The sequence below is a fragment of the Meriones unguiculatus genome, chromosome 16 (genome assembly GCF_030254825.1).
Source record: "Meriones unguiculatus strain TT.TT164.6M chromosome 16, Bangor_MerUng_6.1, whole genome shotgun sequence".
NCBI classification, from domain to species: Eukaryota; Metazoa; Chordata; class Mammalia; order Rodentia; family Muridae; genus Meriones; species Meriones unguiculatus.
In genome coordinates this window covers 58,285,324-58,305,884 of record NC_083363.1, presented here as the reverse complement: position 1 = coordinate 58,305,884, position 20,561 = coordinate 58,285,324, and the positions used below count along the sequence as shown (strand labels likewise).

Genomic DNA, 20,561 nt, shown 5'->3' with positions numbered 1-20,561 from the left:
GATGGTCCTTAAGCCAGTTTGACTGGAAGACACACAGAGAGATGGTGTCTGCGTGAAGACCAGCACCATCAGAAGTCAAGGGACGGTAAAGCTGAAGAGTGGAATGACATCTGCCAGACAGAGAACACCAGAGACTGCAGCTGTCACCCTCCCAGGGACTCCCTACTTCCAGCTTCCCATTGTCTTGTTGTTGTTGTTTCCCCAGAAAGGGTCTCTCTGTGTAGCCCTGGCTGTCCTGGAACCCGTTCTGTAGACCAGGCTGGCCTCGAACCCTGACTTTGTGCTTTCTGACCTCACTGTTTTTCTTTGTGTACGTGATACAAAGGATAAGTTATATTTTTACAATAAATAAGTATTCATTGTCAGCATAAGTTCAAAGCCAACCACAGCCCCTGGGACTGAAAAAAAAAAATGGCTGGTGGCGTCTTCCGCCATGGTGCTCAGCAGGGCGTCACTATTTTTCAATTTCTTAAGTAAAGGTTTGAGTCAAGAATAACATACTCATGGAATACTAAACCAACCAAAGCATGGAGTCCAGTTACTGGTCCTAGGGCAAGCACACCAAACAATAGCACTGTGCTTGGAGTGGTAGAAAGTACCACTCAGCAGAATACAGTGGAGGAAGGCAGGCCCTGAGGGGCCATTTAAAACAGAGTGGTGGGTCTGGAGAGATGGCTCAGAGGTTAAGAGCCCTGGCTGTTCTCCCTACGGGCCTGAGTTCAATTCCCAGCAACCACATAGTGGCTCACAACCATCTGTGATGAGATCTGGTGCCCTCTTCTGGTGTGCAGGTGTACATGCAGACAGAACATTGCATACATAATAAACAAACAAACAAATAAATCTTTAAAAAACAAACAAAACAGAATGGCTACCCTGAGAGGATCTAAAGGTTTCCAGATGTGGCCCAGAGAGGGCCCAGTATGAAAAGTATGGGCAGGAGATTTAACAATGGGGGGTGGGGTAGGAGTGTAGTGTGAGGTGGTATGTAAGAGCGGATTGCTTCCAGAAGGAAACAGAGAGACTATTAGAAAGGACAATTCATCAAGAGGACCATCTTAAATTGTCTAGGGTTTCAGGAAGAAAGCACTTTTAGACTCCGGCACTGAATGAGTAGGCTGCATAATTAATAAAAAGAGATCCAGGACTGAGGGTCGGAGGAGGAGCCTGGGATCCAAGGTGGCAACTTTCCTCTTCCAATCTTGGAGACCTTCCAAACACAACAAGAAGGGAAGAAAAAAAAAAAGTCCATTTCCAGCAAACAGGGAGACAGAGATAATCTGTAGACTCAAAATACACATAAGGACTGCCAAAAGCAACCCAGAGGCTTCCTCAGAAGCACTGAGGAGCGAGGAAGCAGAAGTCACCTGTGGGGAAGAGGGAAACAAGACCCACAGTGGGAAGCAAGGCTTGAGGAGAGGAGGCCTTGAAAAGTTCCAGCAAAAATACACTCCCTGAAGGAAGGCAGGACTCCGAGGACGAAATGTGAGCGGGCAGAACTCAGTAAACTGGCCAAGAGAAAACAAAAACACCCGAGAAAGACAACTTTGGGAAGTCCCACGGTGACATTTAAACCTTGAAGACAATTCGCTGTGGGGCATTGAACCGAGAACATGAATTTCTCAAGTGACCAAAATGGAATGGAAAGGCAGAGTCAAAAGAGGACCAGGGAGAAAATGACAGCTCGAAGAGAACCAAGGGGAATTGTGATACCCACACTTGACAGCGCCTCAGAAAAAAGTAAAACACAGCGGAGTCCTTTCTCATAGAACCCAAGGACAGTCAGTCAGGGAAAGGACAGGACTTTTAACAAATGGTACATGAACAGCACGAAATAGGCATGCAGCTTGATTCAAAGTCAATCACAGGACTAAATGCAAGAACCAAACACCTAATATTTTTAAAGAAAAAAATAGGAAGAAAAAGTTCCTATCTTTATGTAAGGGCAAGTTCTGGAAAAATGACACAGTGAAAAAAATAATAACTGAGATGGGCGCTGGTGGCCTGCCTTCAATCCCAGCGCTTGCAAGGCCGAGACAGACAGGTCTCCGAGTTTTAGGCCAACCTGGTGAGCTCCAGGACAGCCAGTGCTACTCAGAGAAACCCTGTCTAATACATATATGATCCAAATTTAAAATATTGCCACTTCAAAAGATAATAAGGGCTGGAGAAATGGCTCAATGTTAAGAGAGCTTCCTGCTCTTCCAGAGGATCTGAGCTGGATTCCAGGTACCCATGTCAGATGGCTCCCAACAGCCTGAAGCTCCAGCTACAGGGGATCTGATGCCCTATTCTGGCTTCATAGTCACCTGAACTCACAGATACAGATACATAATTAAAAAAAAATTAAAAAGGGGGAGGGGACAGAATGGACATTTTAGAAAGAGACGACATTGTTAATTATCTTTAGGAAAGGTACCAAGGAAAGTCAATGCAGAAATCAAATGTTTCTTAGCAAATAGTGTTGAGTTGACTATTTAGAAAAAAAAAAAAATTCTCACACTGCATAAAAAAAATTAAGTTAAGGCCAAAGAAGGGATCAGTGAGTAAGAACACTTTGCCGTCAAGCCTGATTAATTGTTTCAGTTCAGTCTCTGGACCGTAACGGGGAGGAGCAACTGCCAAAGGTTGTTCTCTGCTCTCCACATGCATGTGTGCAAACCCCGGCACACTGGCTCCCTCACCCTGCCATGCTGAGTCATCCTGGTGCTTGGCCTAGACAGGAGGATCTTGAGTTCAAGGCCATTCCCTCCAAAAGCCCCAAACAACAACAAAAGCCCCTAGAAACACCTGATCTCGTCATAAAGGTGCTTTCCACCAAGCCTGACAACCTGAGTTTGGTCCCAGGACCCACACGGTGGAAGGACAGAGCCAACTCCTGCGAGCCGCCCTCTGCCTTCCACACGTACACCCACACACACACACGCTAAGTATGCAAACAGAGGTGACAGAATTTGATAGGCAGAGAGCTTACGCAGTCCTTTCACTAAAGGAAGATGTGTGGGGCTGGGAGTGCAGCTCTGGCTGGCAGTGTGGCAGCTCAGTGTTCGGAGGGCTCTAGGATTGGTAATCAGCACCACGTTAAAACGGGCCTTGTGGGGCTTAAGTGTGATCCTGGCACTTGGGAAGTAGAGTGAAGGAGGTCAGAAATGCAAGGTCATTCTCAGCTACATAGTGAGCTTGGGGCCAGCCTGGGCTACTACATACCCTGTCCCAAACAACAAAACAGAAAGTTTGTGTGTGTGTGTGTATGTCTAATCTATATTTTAAGGTGAGTGGTAAGTACACAGAGCCGAAAAAAGATTTAATGTATAAAACAGTACAGCCACGATAAGATACAGGATAAGGGAAAGATACAGGGTAAAGGAAAATGATGTGTATACACAGATGCTTACCCTTCATTTATAATGAGAAAAATCGCATTGTGGTCATGTGAGATGGCTTTTCACATGTAATAGCACGACAAAAATTAAGACCCTGGCAGCATCAAGACTGGTGAGAACAGAGCACAAAAGGAATTCTCATCCTGTGCTGCTGGGAGTGTAATTTGCGGTAATCGCTTTTGCTCTGAGACTCCCTCCCACCCCTAGGTATATAATTTAGAGGAACCCCTGTCCTTGTGACCAGAAGACACGTACAAGAATGCTTACAACAAAGTTATTAAGCCAGCCAGCTTATCTATGTCCACCACATAATTTATGGTCCGCTCACACAGCGGGGTACATCCAGAAATGGAAATAAAATGCCCAAGAAGTCAAGTCATGCTAGGCAGAAGGTGTGAGGCGGATGCATGTCGGTGGATTGAGTCCTCTCAGACACAGCAGGAAGAGCGTGTGCCACTCAAGGGGTCACACACAGAGGATAAAAATGAAAAAGAGGACCAAAGGCTGACGAGCCTAAGAGACAGACTCACGATCAGTCCTCTGACAAAGGGGCCTTCTAAGGCCCTGGCAGCCTTCTGTGGACTGACCGGATGGTGAGAGGGTGAGAACCCCACTTACCCTTCTCAAAGCTACACATACACAGTTTAAGACTTTCTGCACACGGATTTCTCTGTATGAACACAGCAGGGCTTTATGTTAAAGGGGAGAAGCCGGTCATCCACAAAGGACCACAAAGCGTAGAATTCCATGTGTGTGAAATGTCAGACTAGGAGAATGTATTGAAACTTAGAGTGGATTAGTGGTTGTCGACAGCTGTGGGGGTGAGCGAGCCAGAAGAGCAGCTAATGGGCCAAGGGCTTCTTTAGGGAGAGAGGAAAGTGTTCTAAAATGGGTTGTGGTGACAGTTGCATAACTGTGAAAATCCTAAAATCCATGGGACTGTATGCTTCAAAAGGTCAAATTACATGTTATGGGAATTATATCTCAACAAAGCTTTTATTTAGAAGAGTTGGTAGGGAAGTGGGGCCCAAGGAAAGCATCTTGATAGGCGATGGCAGGCTGAAGCTGATGGAAAGGAAGGGGGAACCGGTTAGGGGCTCTCAATTTTTAACATGTACCCACATCACCTGCAGGCCCAGACAGTCTGTCAGGCTCTATTCATAGACGTCTCTGATTTCTCTAGGTCTGGAGTGGGGTCGAGAATCTGACTTTGTAACATGGTGATGCTGTTGGCCCAGGGACTATACTGGATAGAGAAGGTTCCGGACTCACTCACACTGGATGAGGGGATGAATGGATGGATTGGGTGTTGGGAAGAGTGGATAGGAGAACTAAATGTCTAAATTAGTGGGCCGGGACCTGGATGAGAGCTCCATGGATGAGAGCTTGCTGCACATATCTGAAGACCCGAGTTCAAATACCACTGCCTGCCTGAAAAGCAGGTTGGGGCCATGTGGGGCTGTACCCCTGGTACTGTGGATGGTGGAGACAGGAGGACTGCTGAGGGTTGCTGGCCACAAGCCTAACTCCAGGTCCAGCAAGAGGCTATCTCAAAAAAGAGTGATCTAGAGAGTGATAGAGCAGGACATCCAACTTCCTCCTTTGGCCTCTTCGAGTGCATGCACAAGCTTATACACGTGTACAGACACAGAGAGAAAGAAGGAAGTAAAGTAATGGATAGAGACTAGAGAGATGAACAGCACATAATTACGTGGTGTTTTTCTGTTCTTGAGCTATACATTGTCTGGCAAGTGACTTCACTGCTGGGCACCTCACTGTCATCGAGTGTGAAGTGTGTGGAAGTGCAGATGTGGCAATCCTGCTTGGCAGCCTGAGGCAGGGGGACCACGATCAAGGCCGGTGAGATCCTGCCTAGAAACGACTGGGAACGTCTATGAATGTTCTGTGAGCCAGTCCCCTTGGAAGAGCCTCGCACACGCGTGAGCCGCTTTACTTCTTGCTTGGATCTGACTATTACCATCATATATCACGGGGCTGTACTGTGTGGTTGACACGAGAGGCTTGTAGTTTGGATCCATCTTGTTTCCATAGTGGCCCATGCTGACCTCGAATTGAATCAGGTCCTTAAATTTGGGCATCATGGTACAAGAAAGGAAGATGACGCACAGCCCATACTTCTGGCGATACTGCTGCTTCTAAAACAATAACCACAAATACACACACATCCTCAGTACATAAAGGATGGCTCAGGCTATCCTGACAGGCAGGGGCATGAGGACAAGTACCATGTTCTTGTCCTAAAGTGTTCTGTGTTCCACACGCATGCACACATGCACTGTTCTTGGTGGCTCTCGTCACCTCTCCTTTCCTTATCCAGAAAGGCTGCCCCTTTCCCCTTCTGCCTCGGCTACCACTGTCTCTTAATTGTGTCTGTCTCTGCCATGCTCCCCACTTGCCTGGGTCCTCTGTCCGCCTCAACAACCACTTGTTTATATTCTGCTGTGTGGCCCATGTTTCTTCCCTCTCCGGCTTCCCTTTCCCTTCCGCTTTTCCTTCCCCTCCTTTCCCCCTTCCTCCCACACTCCCTTTCTCTCTTCCCTTCTTTCTTTTCTTTCTATTTTTTTTAAACAGTATCAATCTGTAGCCCAGGCTGGCATTGAGTTTAATGGCAGTCCACTTGCATCACCCTTCTGATGAGTGATGGGATTACAGACATGAGCTACCACAGCCATCAGGGTTTTCAGTGTCTGTCTGTCTGCCTGTCTGTCTGTCTCTCTCTCTCTCTCACACACACACACACACATTCAAGATCTCTGCTCTCTTTTCCTCCCCTCCTATAGTTCTGGCTGTGGTGCCAGGTTAGGCTCCATCCTCAGCTCTCCTCTCCTTTCAGTCCCCCTGCTCTTCTCGGGCTGCTGTTCCTGAGAGCACAGATTCAATCATGATGTGCTTATCATGATGTGCCTATGTAGCTAGCAGTCTCCAGGCTCAGCTATGTGTATGTCTCCCAGTGGGCAGGAGCCTATAGGTGTCAGCCTCACTTTTGTCTTTGTCTCAAGGGGTCCCTGGACCCTCTCTTCTCTCCTCCTCTCCTCTGCTGAGACTGTGTCCTCGTCTCTATTGACTGAGCTACCTCAGCTTATCCCCTCCAACCTGCTGTCCATCCTGCTCCTCTACTGCTCCCGTTCAGGGCCACTCCACTGGCTTTAGGAAGAAATCCAAAGGCCTTAAAATTCTCTTACAAAGCCCCGAGGAAATGGGGTGTGAATAAGCTGCCTTCTTCCTCAGAAAACGTTTCCAAAGCCACAACCCTGTGCTTACTGACCACTAGGGATCTGGCTGAGCATGAAAGCCCTGGAAGGTGCTTGGGGGACACTCAGTAGACTGGTCAGGCACCCTTCTACTCCCAGCAGATTGGTGGCCAATGTCTCTTGCGGTATCAGAAACTGGGGTTCACAGTAGGTCCGGGGGATGCAGAGAAACTTGTCTTTCTTCCCTGGGTTACCTGTATTCTGTGATTACCTCTACCCGGGTCACTTCTTGAGACAGGTCCTTTATCATAGTGTTTTGCTGAGACTTGACTGTGGTGATTATCTCCAGGAAGACTCGGCCTCGATAAGCTAAACCATCCTTGACAGCATCGAGAATACACTGGGGCAACAGAGAGAAAGGGATGATCCAAAGAGAGCAAAGAGACCCCCCTGGAGCCCACACAGCCAAGGCAACTCTGTCCCGCGATGGTCACCTTGGGCATGGCGCCAACCACAGCCTGTTAAAGAATCAGGTAGTCAAGATAATATCTCCAGGTGTTCTGGGTCATGGCCCCTCTTCTGCACTCTTGCCACCCACTATTCCTTGTTCATGCCGACTTTTCCTGCCAGCTGACCAGAAGGACTTTGAACTAAAATGCTTGGAGCTTGGAGGGTACAGTAATCACCAGAGTGAGTGTCCCCAACCTGGCCAGTCAATGCATGCTCTGCCTCCTTGTCGAAAGTGAGTGCTCCAAGAACAACATAAAAGCCTAAAACAGGACAACTAGAGTGCTTCCCTGGTCTTGCGGGAAGCATCTCAGCAGGAGCTGACCGTAGCAGGTGACCGAGACCGAGGAGTTACCCATAGGGTGACGTGGAGGAAGAGACAAAGTCTGTGACAATGAAGGGCTCCTCTCACAAACTCTCTTCCAGCCTTATTAAGCACCTCACATTTCCCCTTCTACTTATCATTTTAAATTTGGTCGTATTTATGTGTTGAGGGAATGGGCAGAGCCACGGCATGAGACTAGAGAGGGGAGAACAATTTCTGGGAGTTGGCTCTTCCTTCCACTATGTGGGTTCTGAGACTGAGCCCACATTGTTACTGGCTGAACCATCTTGCCAGCCCCACTTTTTTTTTTTTTTTTTTGTAAGATAAGGAACTGCTGTGTAGCCCAGCCAGCTTCAGACTCACGATCTTCCTGCATCGGCCTCCTGAGAGCTCTTCTTCCCTTCTTGACTGGGCCCAATTTTGAGTTGGGTTTCCAGCATTAATAAGCAATCTTGAGCGAGCCTGCCCTTTTTTCACCCCGTGTGCCTTTCCTACTGACGGGAAACCTCACCAAGGGTTCATCTTTCTCAGTGACCATCTAGAACACCCCATTTGTCCTTTTCTGTATCAGGGCTTAGGATCCCTTGTATCCAGGACGATTTATGTGCCTGGACAGAGGCCAGGCAGAGTCTTCCCTGGACATCTCTCAGCCTCCAGTGCTTCATGAAAGTCAACCTTAGCTGCCCCTCCCCCCGTCCCCGAGGCTGACAGAAAATACTTACAGAGCCTTCCTCTGGAATCCTGAAACGGGCCTTTTTACCCCCATGGAGATTCAGGAAGCTGGGGCCAAAGCAGGGCAGGAAGCCGGAGTACATCCCTGGAAGGGGGAAGCATGAGAGCAGTCAGGGGCTCCGGTGGGACGGGGGCAGAGGGAAGGGCCCCCAGCTTTGCTTGCCTTGGATCTCCTCGCCAGTGGACGAGATCTGGTTGAGGCACAGGCTGGCAGAGCCGATCTCCTCTTGGCAATTGTGTTTGGAGCTGGGAAACACACTGCAGGCTGAGCCCCTGGCCCAGCTCTGCCTCCTCCTCCCCAGTGTGTGGCTCTATCTCTAGTCCATTTGCTCACCTGTCCAGGACCCTGAACTTGATGTAGCTAGAGAGGCAGGGCAGCTGCAAGGGAAGGCAGGGGGCCAAGGTGAAGTTACACCGGCATGGTGTGGTCCTCAGGGGACCTCGCGAATGGGTGGGAAGACCCTGCCTCGGTTCCCATTCAAGTACAGTCAAGCTGGATTTATCCTGTGCTTCGGCCCTTTTGACTGCCAGGCTTCCCGCTAACAAAGGCTGCTGCCAGAGCCCTGGGACCATATGACATTGCTTTGTGTTCATTAGGTTTTTAAGATTAATTTTGTACATGTGAGTGTGCGCCTGTGTCTAGGTAAGTACACCACATGTGTGTCTGCTGCCCGTGGAGGTCAGGAGAGGGCACTGGAGCTCCCAGACTGAGGTTCCAGATGGTTGTAAGCCTGAACCTGGGTCCTCTGCAATAGGGACAAGAGTTCTTAACCACAGAGCCATCTCTCTAGCCTTGTTTTGTATTCTTCATGCTAACATGGACCCTTGCTTGCTTACACTTCAGGACTGGGGCTGGCTGAGAGGGTGAAAGGGATTGCCGTGCGAACCCAATAACATGAGCCCAGCCTCTTGGAGCCTATCACGTAAGTAAAGAAACAACTCCCTCAGGCTGTTTTTTGACCTACACATGTGTGTCCTGGCCCATATCCATGTACATATGTAAGTGCCATGCGTGTTCTGGGAACTGAACCCCGGTACTCTGTAAGGGCAGTGTGTGCTCTTCATCCCTGAGCCGTCTCTCCAGTCTACCCTTGACTTCGTTTTTAGTGTGGGTGAAAGGCACATCTGAGTTTCTGGAACTTGGTTGTATGTCCCCTTATTGTTCTCTACTGGACTGAACAGCATACCCTGGGTTTCCTTGTGTTTCCTACCAAGCAGAGCCTTTTTGACTGTACTCAGTGGCTCTGGCCTCCATCCATACCAACATGAACACCAGAATTTCCCTTTTGAATTTGAGGAAGGGGAGGGAAGGTGTAACAGAGCAGCCATACCTGAATCTGGAAGGTGAGGATTTGGTTCCATACTGGGCTGTCGGAATGGATCTGTGATTGTGTCCTGAGCTGAGAACATCCCAAGGCTCAGTCAGTGCTAGCTGTCCCCTCCTCCCAATACTGATCTTCCTTTCCCGCCTCCCTGTTCAGTCCCTGGTGGATACTTTTTGCAGCACCTGGTGATCGGGCTAATTCCTAACCTTTGGCTTGAAGTTATCCTTGGACAACAATGTCGACAGTCCCAGAGTCATTCCCTTGACTCTCTATCTTAAAGTGCCGCCTCCCACCCTTCTTTTCAGCAGTGTTGAAAACCCAGTTTCACATACCCTAGAACAACACCCTACCACTGAGCAATACCTCAATTCTTTATTTTGTTTTCCTTTTATGCTTTTTTGGGGGTGGTGTTCTTTTAATTTACTTACTTATTTTCATGTGTGTGGGTGTTTTGCCCGCATGTATGTCTGTGCATCCCATGATGCCTGGTGCCAGAGAAAGCCAGAAAAGGGTCTGTACACCTCTGGAATTGGAGCTACACATGGTGGTGTGCCACCGTGCTGATGCTGGTAATTAAATTCAAGTCCTCTGGAGGAGCAGCCATACTCTTAACTTCAGAGCCAGACCCGATTTCCTTTTGTTTTGAGACAGGGTAGCCCTGGCTGGCCTAGAACTCACCGTATTTGCCAGGCTCTGGCCTGGGCTTGGCAGTGCTCTTCCCACCTCCCAGACAGCACTGCCAACTCTGTCACATGAGGCATGTACAAAGGTTTTGTTAGATCAGTTCCAACAGAAACAAATGGCCAGAAGCATGGCTGGTGGCCGTAGCAGTCCCTCTAGCCCCCTTTTAAACCTGAGACACGTCTCATGTAGTCAAGGCTAGCCTCTCCCTTCAAAGTGCTGTGGTTATGGACATGCACCACATATGGTATGGCAAGCGCACATTATTTTATTTTATTTTTATTGTATTTGGCTGAGCCAAGGTATCACTGTGTAGCCCTGGCTGGCCTGGAACTCACTATATGTAGCCCAGGCTGGCCTCGGACTGGGCCCGCTCTGCAGCGCTCTCTCTTCCTATGCGCTGCCTTCCCCATGTGCTGCTTTCTCTAGGTCTCAGAGCCTTTCTCTGCCTACCTTGTCCCCAATCAGTTCCACCTCCAAGGCAGGAGCAGCTGACTGGTGGTTCTCTAGGAGAGGAGGAGAAGAGGACTTCTGAGACAGAGGCATCATTTTGGGGGGAGGGGTCAGGAAGAGGAAATGGGACAACTAGACGACTTTTAGCCCCTCCCCCAGTTTAGCTCTTTTCCCTTTGAGCAGAACTGTCTTCCGTTTACACAATGCTTCCAGCGTATGTGCATGTTCCCTCCGCCGTGTGTGTGTGTGTGTGTGTGTGTGTGTGTGTGTGTGTGTGTGCGTGCGCGCCCGCCGCACGCGTGCACAGGGATGCCTGGAGCCTCCTCCTCCCTGCCCGCAGCCTCTAACTGAAATGGAGGTCCTCTGCACAGTAGATGAAGAACTGTAAGTAAGCCAGGCTGACTGGAGCTTCTGTTGACTTGTAGATCTGGACTTCAGTGTCAGTCACATACGGCAGCTTTTGGTCTACCTGGAGACACCAGAGGATTGGACAGGGTTGGGCTCAGAGGCAGGGCACAGCCAAGTTTACCCCCTTTTGATTTTCCCAAACTTCCCACTTGATGCAAGGAGAGTGGACAACCCCCTTATGACACTCTGAACGAAGGAGGTGTAGACCAATGGCTGCTTGGAAGGCTCAGAGGTCCCCGAGGAAGCAGTCGGGTAAGAATATTACTGGGAACGAGGGGGGGCAGCCTCACCAGCGCCTGATCCCCCACACCGAGGGCAGAGATGGTGACTTTCAAGTAGCCTCTCACTCCACTGGTGGTCTTGCGTTGCTGGCAGAGGCCTAACCATTTCCTTAGGAGTGTGTGACCTGGGGCGGTAGGCCAAAGTGAGAGGCCCTCCAACGCCCCCTCCCCCTCCTAAAAACAGCCTTGTTTCTAGGGAAATAAGGCAGGGAATGCCTCAGATCCACTGTCTCTCATCTAACTGCAGAGAAGGGGGGTCTCCTCCGCTACCACGTAATGACGGTAAACTCTCCAGGCTCCTAACACCTCTGGGAAAGAGGAGATCCCCTCTCTCCACCCCAGCCTGATGCCAGACAGATGGAGGCAAGCAGCTCCCCCCCCATAGATTCAGTGTCAACCTGGTAGGCATGTTATGGATGGCTCATGGTAGAATTCCCCACTGCAATCTCAATCTCTCGTCAAATAGTGGGGTACCAGAGCTGGGATGGGGAGGATGAAGGCGAGTGGAGAGAGAATATTAGTGGATGCAGGATGCAGTTGGGTAAGGAAGGACCGGGAGCTCTACAGCCAATTAATGGTGGTTGACAATAATTGTCCATTTCAAAATGACAGAGAGGACAGTGGACATTCTCAGTACGGAGAAATGATAGTGAATGTGAGGCCAGCCTGGGTGTGTGAGACCTTGTCTCAAAATTACAAAACGAAAATGTCAGCAAATGCAGGGCACCCCCGGCTGGCTAAGATGCTAAGAGCAAATGACATTGAGGGCTCGGCCTTAAACAAGAAATCCTGACCCTCTGATGTTCCCTCTAGGGGTCAAGAAGCATTGCGGAAGAGAGGCCGGAAGAGACCGAGGATAGGGAAGTGGGCTGACAGCGGCCATCCCCCAGGCACGACCCAGTCACCACGATCATGAACTCACAGCCGCTGTGGCTACAAGCTCTGAGCCCTGTGAGCAATCACAGGTCAAGGAGTGGCTCATGGGTCTCCACCCCTCACTGCTGAACTGTTGGTTGCGGGAGATGGAGAACTGCTGTCTCCAGATGTGTACCTACCACTGAGCCCAGCAGGCTCCGGTGGAGAGCTCTAAACCCGTGGTCGCACAGATGGCCCTAGCTAAACTCAGTGGATCCCACAACGCAATACATATATAGATATGAGAAATAAACTCATAGGGATGTGTCCTGGCTGGTTTTGTGTCAACTTGACACAAGCTACAGTCACCAGAGAGGAAGGAGCCTCAGTTGAGGAGGTGCCTCCATGAGATCCAGCCGTAGGGTGTTTTTCCGATTAGTGATCAATGGCCCCGCCCACTGTGGGTGGGGCCATCCCTGGGCTGGTGGTCCTGGCTTCTATAGAAAGCAGGCTGAGCAAGGGGGAGCAAACCAGGAAGCAGCACCCTTCCATGGCTTCTTCATCAGTTCCCGCCTCCAGGATCCTGCCCGTTTGAGTTCCTGTCCCGACTTTCCTCAATAATGAGGAAATAATGTTGTGGAAGTGTAAGCCAAATAAACCCTTTTCTCCCCAACTTTCTCTTTGGTCATGATGTTTTGTTGTGGCAATGAAAACCCAAGTCGAGACAGGGAGCGATGGGGTGGACAAGAGTGGGAGACAGATAAGAGGGTTGGATGAGAAAACAATCAGCATTGTGTGTGTGTGAAAAGAAATTCAATATATAAACACAGTATGCTTAAAAAGAGCGTGGTATGGGGCATATGCCGGTGATCACAGGAGGCAGAGGCTGGTTCATGAGTTCTAGGCTAGCCTGGGGTACATAGTAAGATGCATAGTAAGAAAAACAACACAACAAATTTGAAAAGCAGCAAAGCTGTGGTCTTCTGGTACTGGCTTCACAAATTAGAAATATAACTTTTAATAAAAATTGAGCATTTGACCCTCTCCAATGTGTTGAGCTTTTCAGAGAAAGATGCTTTTATCATAAGTCATGATAAAATACAGCATAGAGTAAATATTTTCAAGCAAGGAAAGTTATTCCGACACTGTGATATCTTTTCCCCATTTGCCGGGGATTCTGAGGGATTTTACTACTGGCTTTTTTTTTCTTCCCTCCCCCCCCTTTTTTTTCAAGTTACATATACTTGTAATAACTGTCACCTACCTGGGGAATGGTAGACAAAGCCAATGTCTGTCTGAAAAGATAAGAGTAAGTAAAGATTAGTTAAGTTTTAGACAGGTTTTCACAATGTAGCTCTGGCTGTCATGGAACTCAGAATGTGGACCAGGCCTGCTTTGAACTCACAAGAGATCCACCTATCTCCATTGGGATTGAAGGCATCTGCTACCGTACCCAGTGAGCTTGGACCTTAAGTGCCTCCTACCCAAGGACTATGTGTTAAAGGCATGATCATCTGCTTACTATCACAGGTATTTGTTTAGTAAGAGAAGGTTGTACAGCACAAGCCAACACCAAGATCTGTAATCCAGCTCACCCAGTGGCCACTTGGCCAGGGCCTAAGTGCAGGCTTAGTCTGAACTCTGTCTTCAGAAGAAACTGGAAGGACCCTTGCCCTCTCTATAGAGGAGGCCACACAGGCTTAACAGAGTGAGGAAGCCTGTGCTGGAAATATCTAGAATATAATACACTCAAGTCTTCCCTGTCCCTGGGTAGGAAAGGGCATCGGTGCCTGGGATGGGGGTGACTGAGTGGTCGCTGGCAAAGAGATTCTACATGGCTTTCCTTCCTCCTGGGAGAGGGTATCAGACTAGGCCCGAGGGAGATGGTACAACACAAGAGGCAGTAAAATAGGGCCAGTGCCCAGTTCACAGATCAATAACAAGACTCTATCCAGAGGCCTGCTTCCACGCATCTGCGCATCTTCTTATACCAGGAAGGCAAAAACTTCTTATACCAGGAAGACAAACAAAGAAAAGCATAAGCTGGGCTAGGGCACTCTCCCAGTTTACACAAGGCACTGAGTTCAATCCTTAGCAACACAGACACAAACATACATGTGCACACAACACAGACACAAACATACATGTGCACGCACACAGACACAAGTACACACATAATCACACACACATATATACACAGACATATACACAAATACGCAGTCATACACATACACACATATATATACCCATACACATACATAGACACACACACAGACACACAGGCACACACAGTCACACACACAGTCACAGAGACAGACACAAACACACACAGATACACACACACAGACACAGTCACACACACATAGTCACAGAGACAGATACAAACACACAGATAAACACATAGATACAGACACACACAGTCACACATACATAGTCACAGACATAGACAAACATACACACAGAGACAGACACAAACATCCACAGATACACACATAGATACAGACACAGTCATATTCACACTCATATAGACACAATCACACACAGACACATACACACATAGTTACATACAGACACACAGAGAAAGACACAGACACATGTACAGACAGTCACACATACAGAGAGACACATGCACAGACATACAGATAATACACACGACCATAGAGATACATGCACAGACGCACACAGGCACACACAAATAATAACGTAAAAATAAAAATTCTAGGGTCTTGGGAGATGGCTTAGTAAGTATGGACTAAAACACAAGGGCCCAGTTCAGTCCTTAAAACCTAAATAAAAGCTAGGCATGAAATTGGCCTCCCGAAACACATACGCAAGCACATGCAAATGAGCACAAACATGTACACACAAAATAAAAATAAACCTTCCCTCTTTAAAAATAAAAACATTAAAATTAAATAAAAATACTAAGTCAGGCATGGTGGCTCATGCCTGTAACAACTGGGAAACTGAGGCAGGAGGATGGCCATGAGTTTGAGGCCAGCCTGCATGACATTACGTGGTGAGTTCTTGGCCAGTTTGGGCTGTGTCACAAGAACATCTTTCCTCTGACCCTGTCCCTCAAAGGCAGCTGCCTCTTTCTAGAGTTCTTCAGCACTTGGGGTGACCTTTTTGGGTCCACAGATGGAAGCAGAGATGCGACCCATGTCCACAGTACTGTGGAACTGCCTAAGTCAGCATGGCGCACAGTCCTCCTCTAACCCTACAGGCTGTGGCCCTGGCAGTGCTCCCACAGCATAGGCTGTGGCCCTGGCAGTGCTCCCACAGCATGGCTGCATTATCGCGACAGCTGTTACAACTGTTTTATCATCCTACAGCTGAGATCCAAGAGCGGATCTGCACGAGACACCAAGCCCTTTTCCCCAGACAGGATCCTGGAGCTCAGCCTGGGTTTCCATAACAGCTTCCCAGCCTCCTTCTTTCTCAGGGCTCACCTGGAATCTCCCGATCTCTGCTTTGGATCTTGATGCTTCGGAGTCCACTACCTTCAAGGAGTTTCCAAAGAGAGAGAGCTTATCATTCAAAAGGCCAATTTCCCCCGTTCATGTAGCCCAGGCTAGCCTCAAACTCACTGTACAGCCAAGAATGACCTTGGACCCCTGGTTCTCCTGCCTCCACCTCTCAAGGGTTCCAGGTGTAGGCTGCCACACCCACCCCACTGAGCACTTCTGGTGGTCAGCACTTGGAAGCCATTTTTTTGTGTGTGTGTGTGTGTGTAGTTCTCAGAGGAACCTTGTGAGGTTCATATTTTTAGTTTCACCTCATCAATGAGGAGATTGAGCAGAGGGATCAAGTTACTTGTTCCAAATCAACACAAGGCAAGCGGTTTTGAAATGGACTCCCTTTAGTACATATTGTTCTGGTTCTTTCTGTGCCCAAAACCACAAAATGCCCTAGTGGAGAAGCTCCCTAGTGCCCCTCAGCCCTGTGCTGGCACGGCACCAGGAAGGCACTTATAAATATGTATTCACCGTTGTCACTGGCTTCTTTTGGAGGCTGGGGGCATGTCACTCTGGTGATAGGAGAATCTGGCTGCTTTAGCCACATTAGGGCAGGCAATCTCTAATACTGGTTGAATGAGTGAAGAAGAGAATGAGGTCTTTGGGCTACCAAGGGGAACGGATGTATAGAGGCTGCTGCCTTGGAGACAGACAGTGTTTTCTTGCACTGGGGTAGGACAGGAAAATGGTCCCACCAGTTTGTCTCCTTACCTGGATTAAGATGTTCTTCTCGAAGAACTTTGCAGGGACCTCATGGAAATTCTGGAAGAACAGCTGGAGCAGAAAGAATTGGGGGTAGGTCAAAAGTTTCTTCTCCTTTATCTGAGGACCCTGCAAACTTGAAGCTTTGGAATAATGTGTGTCTTCCACTGCTAGCCTCTCCCCTCTCTATGTGCCCACTTTGGCGACTCCCTGCTTATGACGGCCTCACACTCCTCCAGACACAGAGGATTCCTCAGCTGCCAGGGGTGTCCTGCCCAAGTAAAGGGGTTCCCTAGAGAACCCAACAGTTCAAAAAGCTAGCTGCTCCAGGGTGGCTCGAACCTTGAGCTCCTTCTAGATTGTCCTGCCTGGCCACCCCACTCCTTCTCTCTGGGTTAGCCAGAACCTCCTTTCCCTCATCACTCTGCTGCTTAAGTCCCCATGGCTCTAAAGTGCCATCTGTGGTGGTACCCTAATCTAAAGTGCACACTCCCAGCCACACCTTTCCCCTACAGTTTGGCCAAAATCAATCAGTCAATCAAAACTGCTTCTTGCTTTCAAGTTCTTGAAGTATCTTCCTTCGTTCTGTCTTCTTCTAGCGGATTCTTTCTTTAGAGGTTTTGTAGCCTTCCCTGAGTCCTCTCCATGGTCCCAGCACCTGGTCCTTGCAGCTTCCATTTTCCCTCATATAGTCACAAGCTAATTTAACAAGCATTTGCCTAGCACCTTCTGTGTTCCCCACAGAATGCTGGGGTGTGCAGTGATGAAATGTTTTCACAGCCCCAACAACGGTGCTCCCCAGACTTCTGTCTCCCCCCCACTGCAATGGTTTGTCGCTGTCAGATCACTAGCTCCTCAAATTCGGAATTCTCTGGACTAACCCATCCTGTTTGCAGAAAACGTGGTGCTTATTCGGAGGTGCTCAGTGAATGCCTGCCGCTTACAGACATCCCCCTTAGGAAGCAAGGTTGCCAGGTGCTTCCGGGGAAGGCCCGCCTGCTCCCGCTGCCTCACCTGCCCGAGGTGGCTTGTTCAGCCTACCTCATTGAAGAAAGGATTGTTTCCCGTCTTGATCCGAGTGACATGCTGCTGGCCTGCAATGTTTATCTTCACTACCGGCTTGATGTTGTTGCCCAGGAGCTGTCGGGCTTCAAACACCTTCAGCCGAACCTACAGGGGACACAAAAGGCCTGATGATGGAGGCGTGGACTTCCCTCCTCCAACAGGGATTCTTCTCTCAAGAGCAAAACTTCTTGAAAAGGAACATTCTAGGTACTACAGACAGAAAGAACCTCCGGGAAGAAGGCTGGAAGGGGCTGAATGTTAAGAAGCAGACTTGGTTTGTCAAGGGCCTGGTCAGCCACCTTGAGGATCCACAACACTGTGGCTAATTGGAGCTGAGGACCAAACTCAGGGCCTTGCTCTTGCACCTAGCAAGAGCAAACTGAGCTAAATCCCCAGCCCCTCTCTGTGGCTAATTTTTTAAAACAGCATCTCCTTGTGTAGCCCAGACTGGCCTCAAACTCCTGATCCTACAGCCTTCACCCCCACCCCCATTAAGTGGCTGGGATTCCAGATGTGTGCTGACCCCAAAGCTTTTTAGACAGATATAGGGCAAGATGCGTATATTTTTAAAAATACTTTGGACTAAAGAATGAATGGATATGCTGACCAAGGGTTCTGGAGAACTCCGTCTCTCCATGTGGTCCAAGGAAAGGACAGGTGAAGCTCAGGGCAGGGAATGGAAAAAGTGATGGAGAAGTGGGGAAAGGTAAGAGACAGGACTAGGCCACTGATTGGATGCAGGAAAAGGGTCACTCAAGGCTGGGATGTGCTGGGTTAGGGAATGGTTGAAAGATGGCTGGAGAGATGGCTCAGAGGTTAAGAGTACTGATTACTCTTCCAGAGGTTCTAAGTTCAGTTCCCAGAAACCACATGGTGGCTCACAACCATCTTTTAATGAGATCTGGTGCCCTCTTCTGGTGTGCAGCTGTACATGCAGACAGAACATTGTATACATAATAAATACATCTTTTTTAAAAAAAGAAAAAAATGCTAGGTCACGTGACAGGGGTCAGAGGGAAGCTGGCAGGGCATGGGATGGGCTTCCAGAATTCTTCCAGAAGCCATGGATCACCCCATAGATCCTTTCACACAGCCTTGGCCTCTCTCCTGCAGTTTCTTTGATCTTGTGTGTGCTTTGCCTTGCTTTGCCAACAGCTCAAGGGCTCTGGGAAGGTGGGGCCTGTGCCTTCCGCTCTGCCTCCCCAGAACCTGTCTGTCAGAGTCTTCAGGGCTCTGCACACTCCTCCCAGCCTCACCAGGGCAGTCTAGCTCCAGTCACAGGTAGAATTTCTCCTAAATGGTCCCTGAAGGAACAGGGGCAGGAGGAGCTGAGGACCCGACGCTGAATCTGAAGATCTGCAATCTACCAGGACCTTGTAGAAGGGAGGGGATGGTCTGGGAAAAGGCAATGGCATTGGCTGGTCTATGCAGGCTTTCTAGTTTCTCACCTGGAAGTGTTGAGGCTTGGAAGCCAGAGCCCTGTGTGCGGTGAAGCCAGGGGCCATTAGTTTCTGCTGGGTCACCTTATTCGCACTTGAGCTCAGGAGTTCTTCATTGCCTACAGAAAAGTCCAGAGGGGGCAGGTTAGGGACCTTTGAGCCTTTCCCCCTTTTAGTCATTCTGGCCCCCACTACCTACTTCTGACTAAAAGCTTGATCTTGATGGGGCACATATCTTGCCCTGAACATGCTCTTAATGGCTACCTGGACCCCACTATTCATACATGAAGGCTCTTGGAAATGGTCATCCTATGTCCTTCTGTCCCCATTAAGAAAAGCCTTATATCTGGAGATGAGAAATGGAAATGGAAAATGGCAGCTGTGCTGGCTGGTATTTGTCAACTTACCACAAACCTAGAGGTCTCTGGGAAGAGAGAACCTGAATTGAGAGATTGCCCCCATCAGATTGCCTGTAAGCAAGTCCACGGAGGAATTTTCCTGATAAGTAATGACTGTGGGAGGGCCCAGCCCACTATGGGCGGTCCTAGGTTGCATAAGAGGGCCAGCTGAGCAAACCACGGAGAGAGAAAGCCAGTAAGCTATGGTCCTCCATGGTTTCTGCTTTAGTCTCTGCCTCAGGGTCCCTCCTGAGCTCCTGCCCTGACTTCCCTTCATGGTGGACTTTAGGCCGTAAGATGAAATAATCCTTTTCTTCCCCAAGGTGGTCATGGTGTTCACTGCAGAAATAGAAAGCAAACTAGAACAGTGGCATCAGCCAGGCAAGTGATGGCTGCTAGGTCTGTGAAACTTTCAGGGACCCTTATCTGGCCACAGTGTTTTGGTGCACCTTAAGAATTGGGTCTCAAAGGTCCCAAAGAGCCCTAGAAAGACATACCTGTCATCTCAGGATCATGCTCAGATATTTGGGCCACCTGTAGGGTGACAGTACACTGCAAAGCAAAGGCAGGGAGTTGGAAGCTAGATCTTAATAAGTTCTAGCACCAGCCTTCCTGGTCTGGCTGGGTTCATTCCCCCTCCTCCATGGGCAGCACTATCTATACTGTGGGCATCTGTGCGATGTGTGTGTGTGTGTGTGCTATATACTGGTGAAGAGATAGCCACGGGTTACAATGGAGGGGACTTGAACGGTAACGGAATTATACTGATGCCAGTGACACAAAGACCCAAGAGGTTGCTGAGGAGAGGAAAGTGTGAGTTAGGACCTGTCCTGAGCCATCGTGCTAACTAGAGTGTCCACCCACTGCAATTTTAGTGTCTCCTGAAGTGGGAAAGCTCCTGTCAGTGCCTCCTCACGGACATCCTTCTTCCAAATACTCCTCACCTACCCAGCCACCTTCAGACCACCCCCAGGCTTGTCCACTTGACACCCACTATCTGCTCAAGTCTTAGCAGCACACACCACAAGCCCCTTCCCCCTGCCTCCTGTCTCCAGCCCCATCCTGTACCAGTAGTGCAGGCAGCCTGCTGTCCATGAACCTGCCTTCTCCCCATGTCCCTTCTGCATTGGCAACTGCCTCTCCTGACCAGTGGGCAAACTCACGTCCTTCTGAGAGTCTGGATATGTACGCTGATGGTGACCACACCACATATAACAGGAGTCTCACTGGGGCCATCAGTCCAGAAAACCAGTCTATTATCTACAGAAAGCAGCCCA

At 49.1% G+C, this 20,561-nt stretch overlaps 1 protein-coding gene across 1 annotated transcript in view; it reads right to left on the bottom strand.

Annotated features, from left to right (window-relative positions):
• Fer1l5 (fer-1 like family member 5) overlaps nucleotides 1–20,561 on the bottom strand; it is a 47,645-nt gene that overhangs the window by 22,233 nt on the left and 4,851 nt on the right. Inside the window, exons 5-19 of the mRNA XM_021631611.2 lie at nucleotides 19,782–19,836; nucleotides 18,896–19,005; nucleotides 17,424–17,552; nucleotides 16,392–16,454; nucleotides 15,615–15,665; nucleotides 13,427–13,457; nucleotides 11,317–11,432; nucleotides 10,967–11,087; nucleotides 10,619–10,671; nucleotides 9,491–9,559; nucleotides 8,494–8,537; nucleotides 8,323–8,405; nucleotides 8,150–8,244; nucleotides 6,867–6,995; nucleotides 5,362–5,539 (exon numbers count right to left, since the gene is read on the bottom strand). Coding sequence (XP_021487286.1) covers nucleotides 5,362–5,539; nucleotides 6,867–6,995; nucleotides 8,150–8,244; nucleotides 8,323–8,405; nucleotides 8,494–8,537; nucleotides 9,491–9,559; nucleotides 10,619–10,671; nucleotides 10,967–11,087; nucleotides 11,317–11,432; nucleotides 13,427–13,457; nucleotides 15,615–15,665; nucleotides 16,392–16,454; nucleotides 17,424–17,552; nucleotides 18,896–19,005; nucleotides 19,782–19,836 — 1,327 coding nt within the window. The remainder of the gene's footprint in view (nucleotides 1–5,361; nucleotides 5,540–6,866; nucleotides 6,996–8,149; nucleotides 8,245–8,322; nucleotides 8,406–8,493; nucleotides 8,538–9,490; nucleotides 9,560–10,618; nucleotides 10,672–10,966; nucleotides 11,088–11,316; nucleotides 11,433–13,426; nucleotides 13,458–15,614; nucleotides 15,666–16,391; nucleotides 16,455–17,423; nucleotides 17,553–18,895; nucleotides 19,006–19,781; nucleotides 19,837–20,561) is intronic.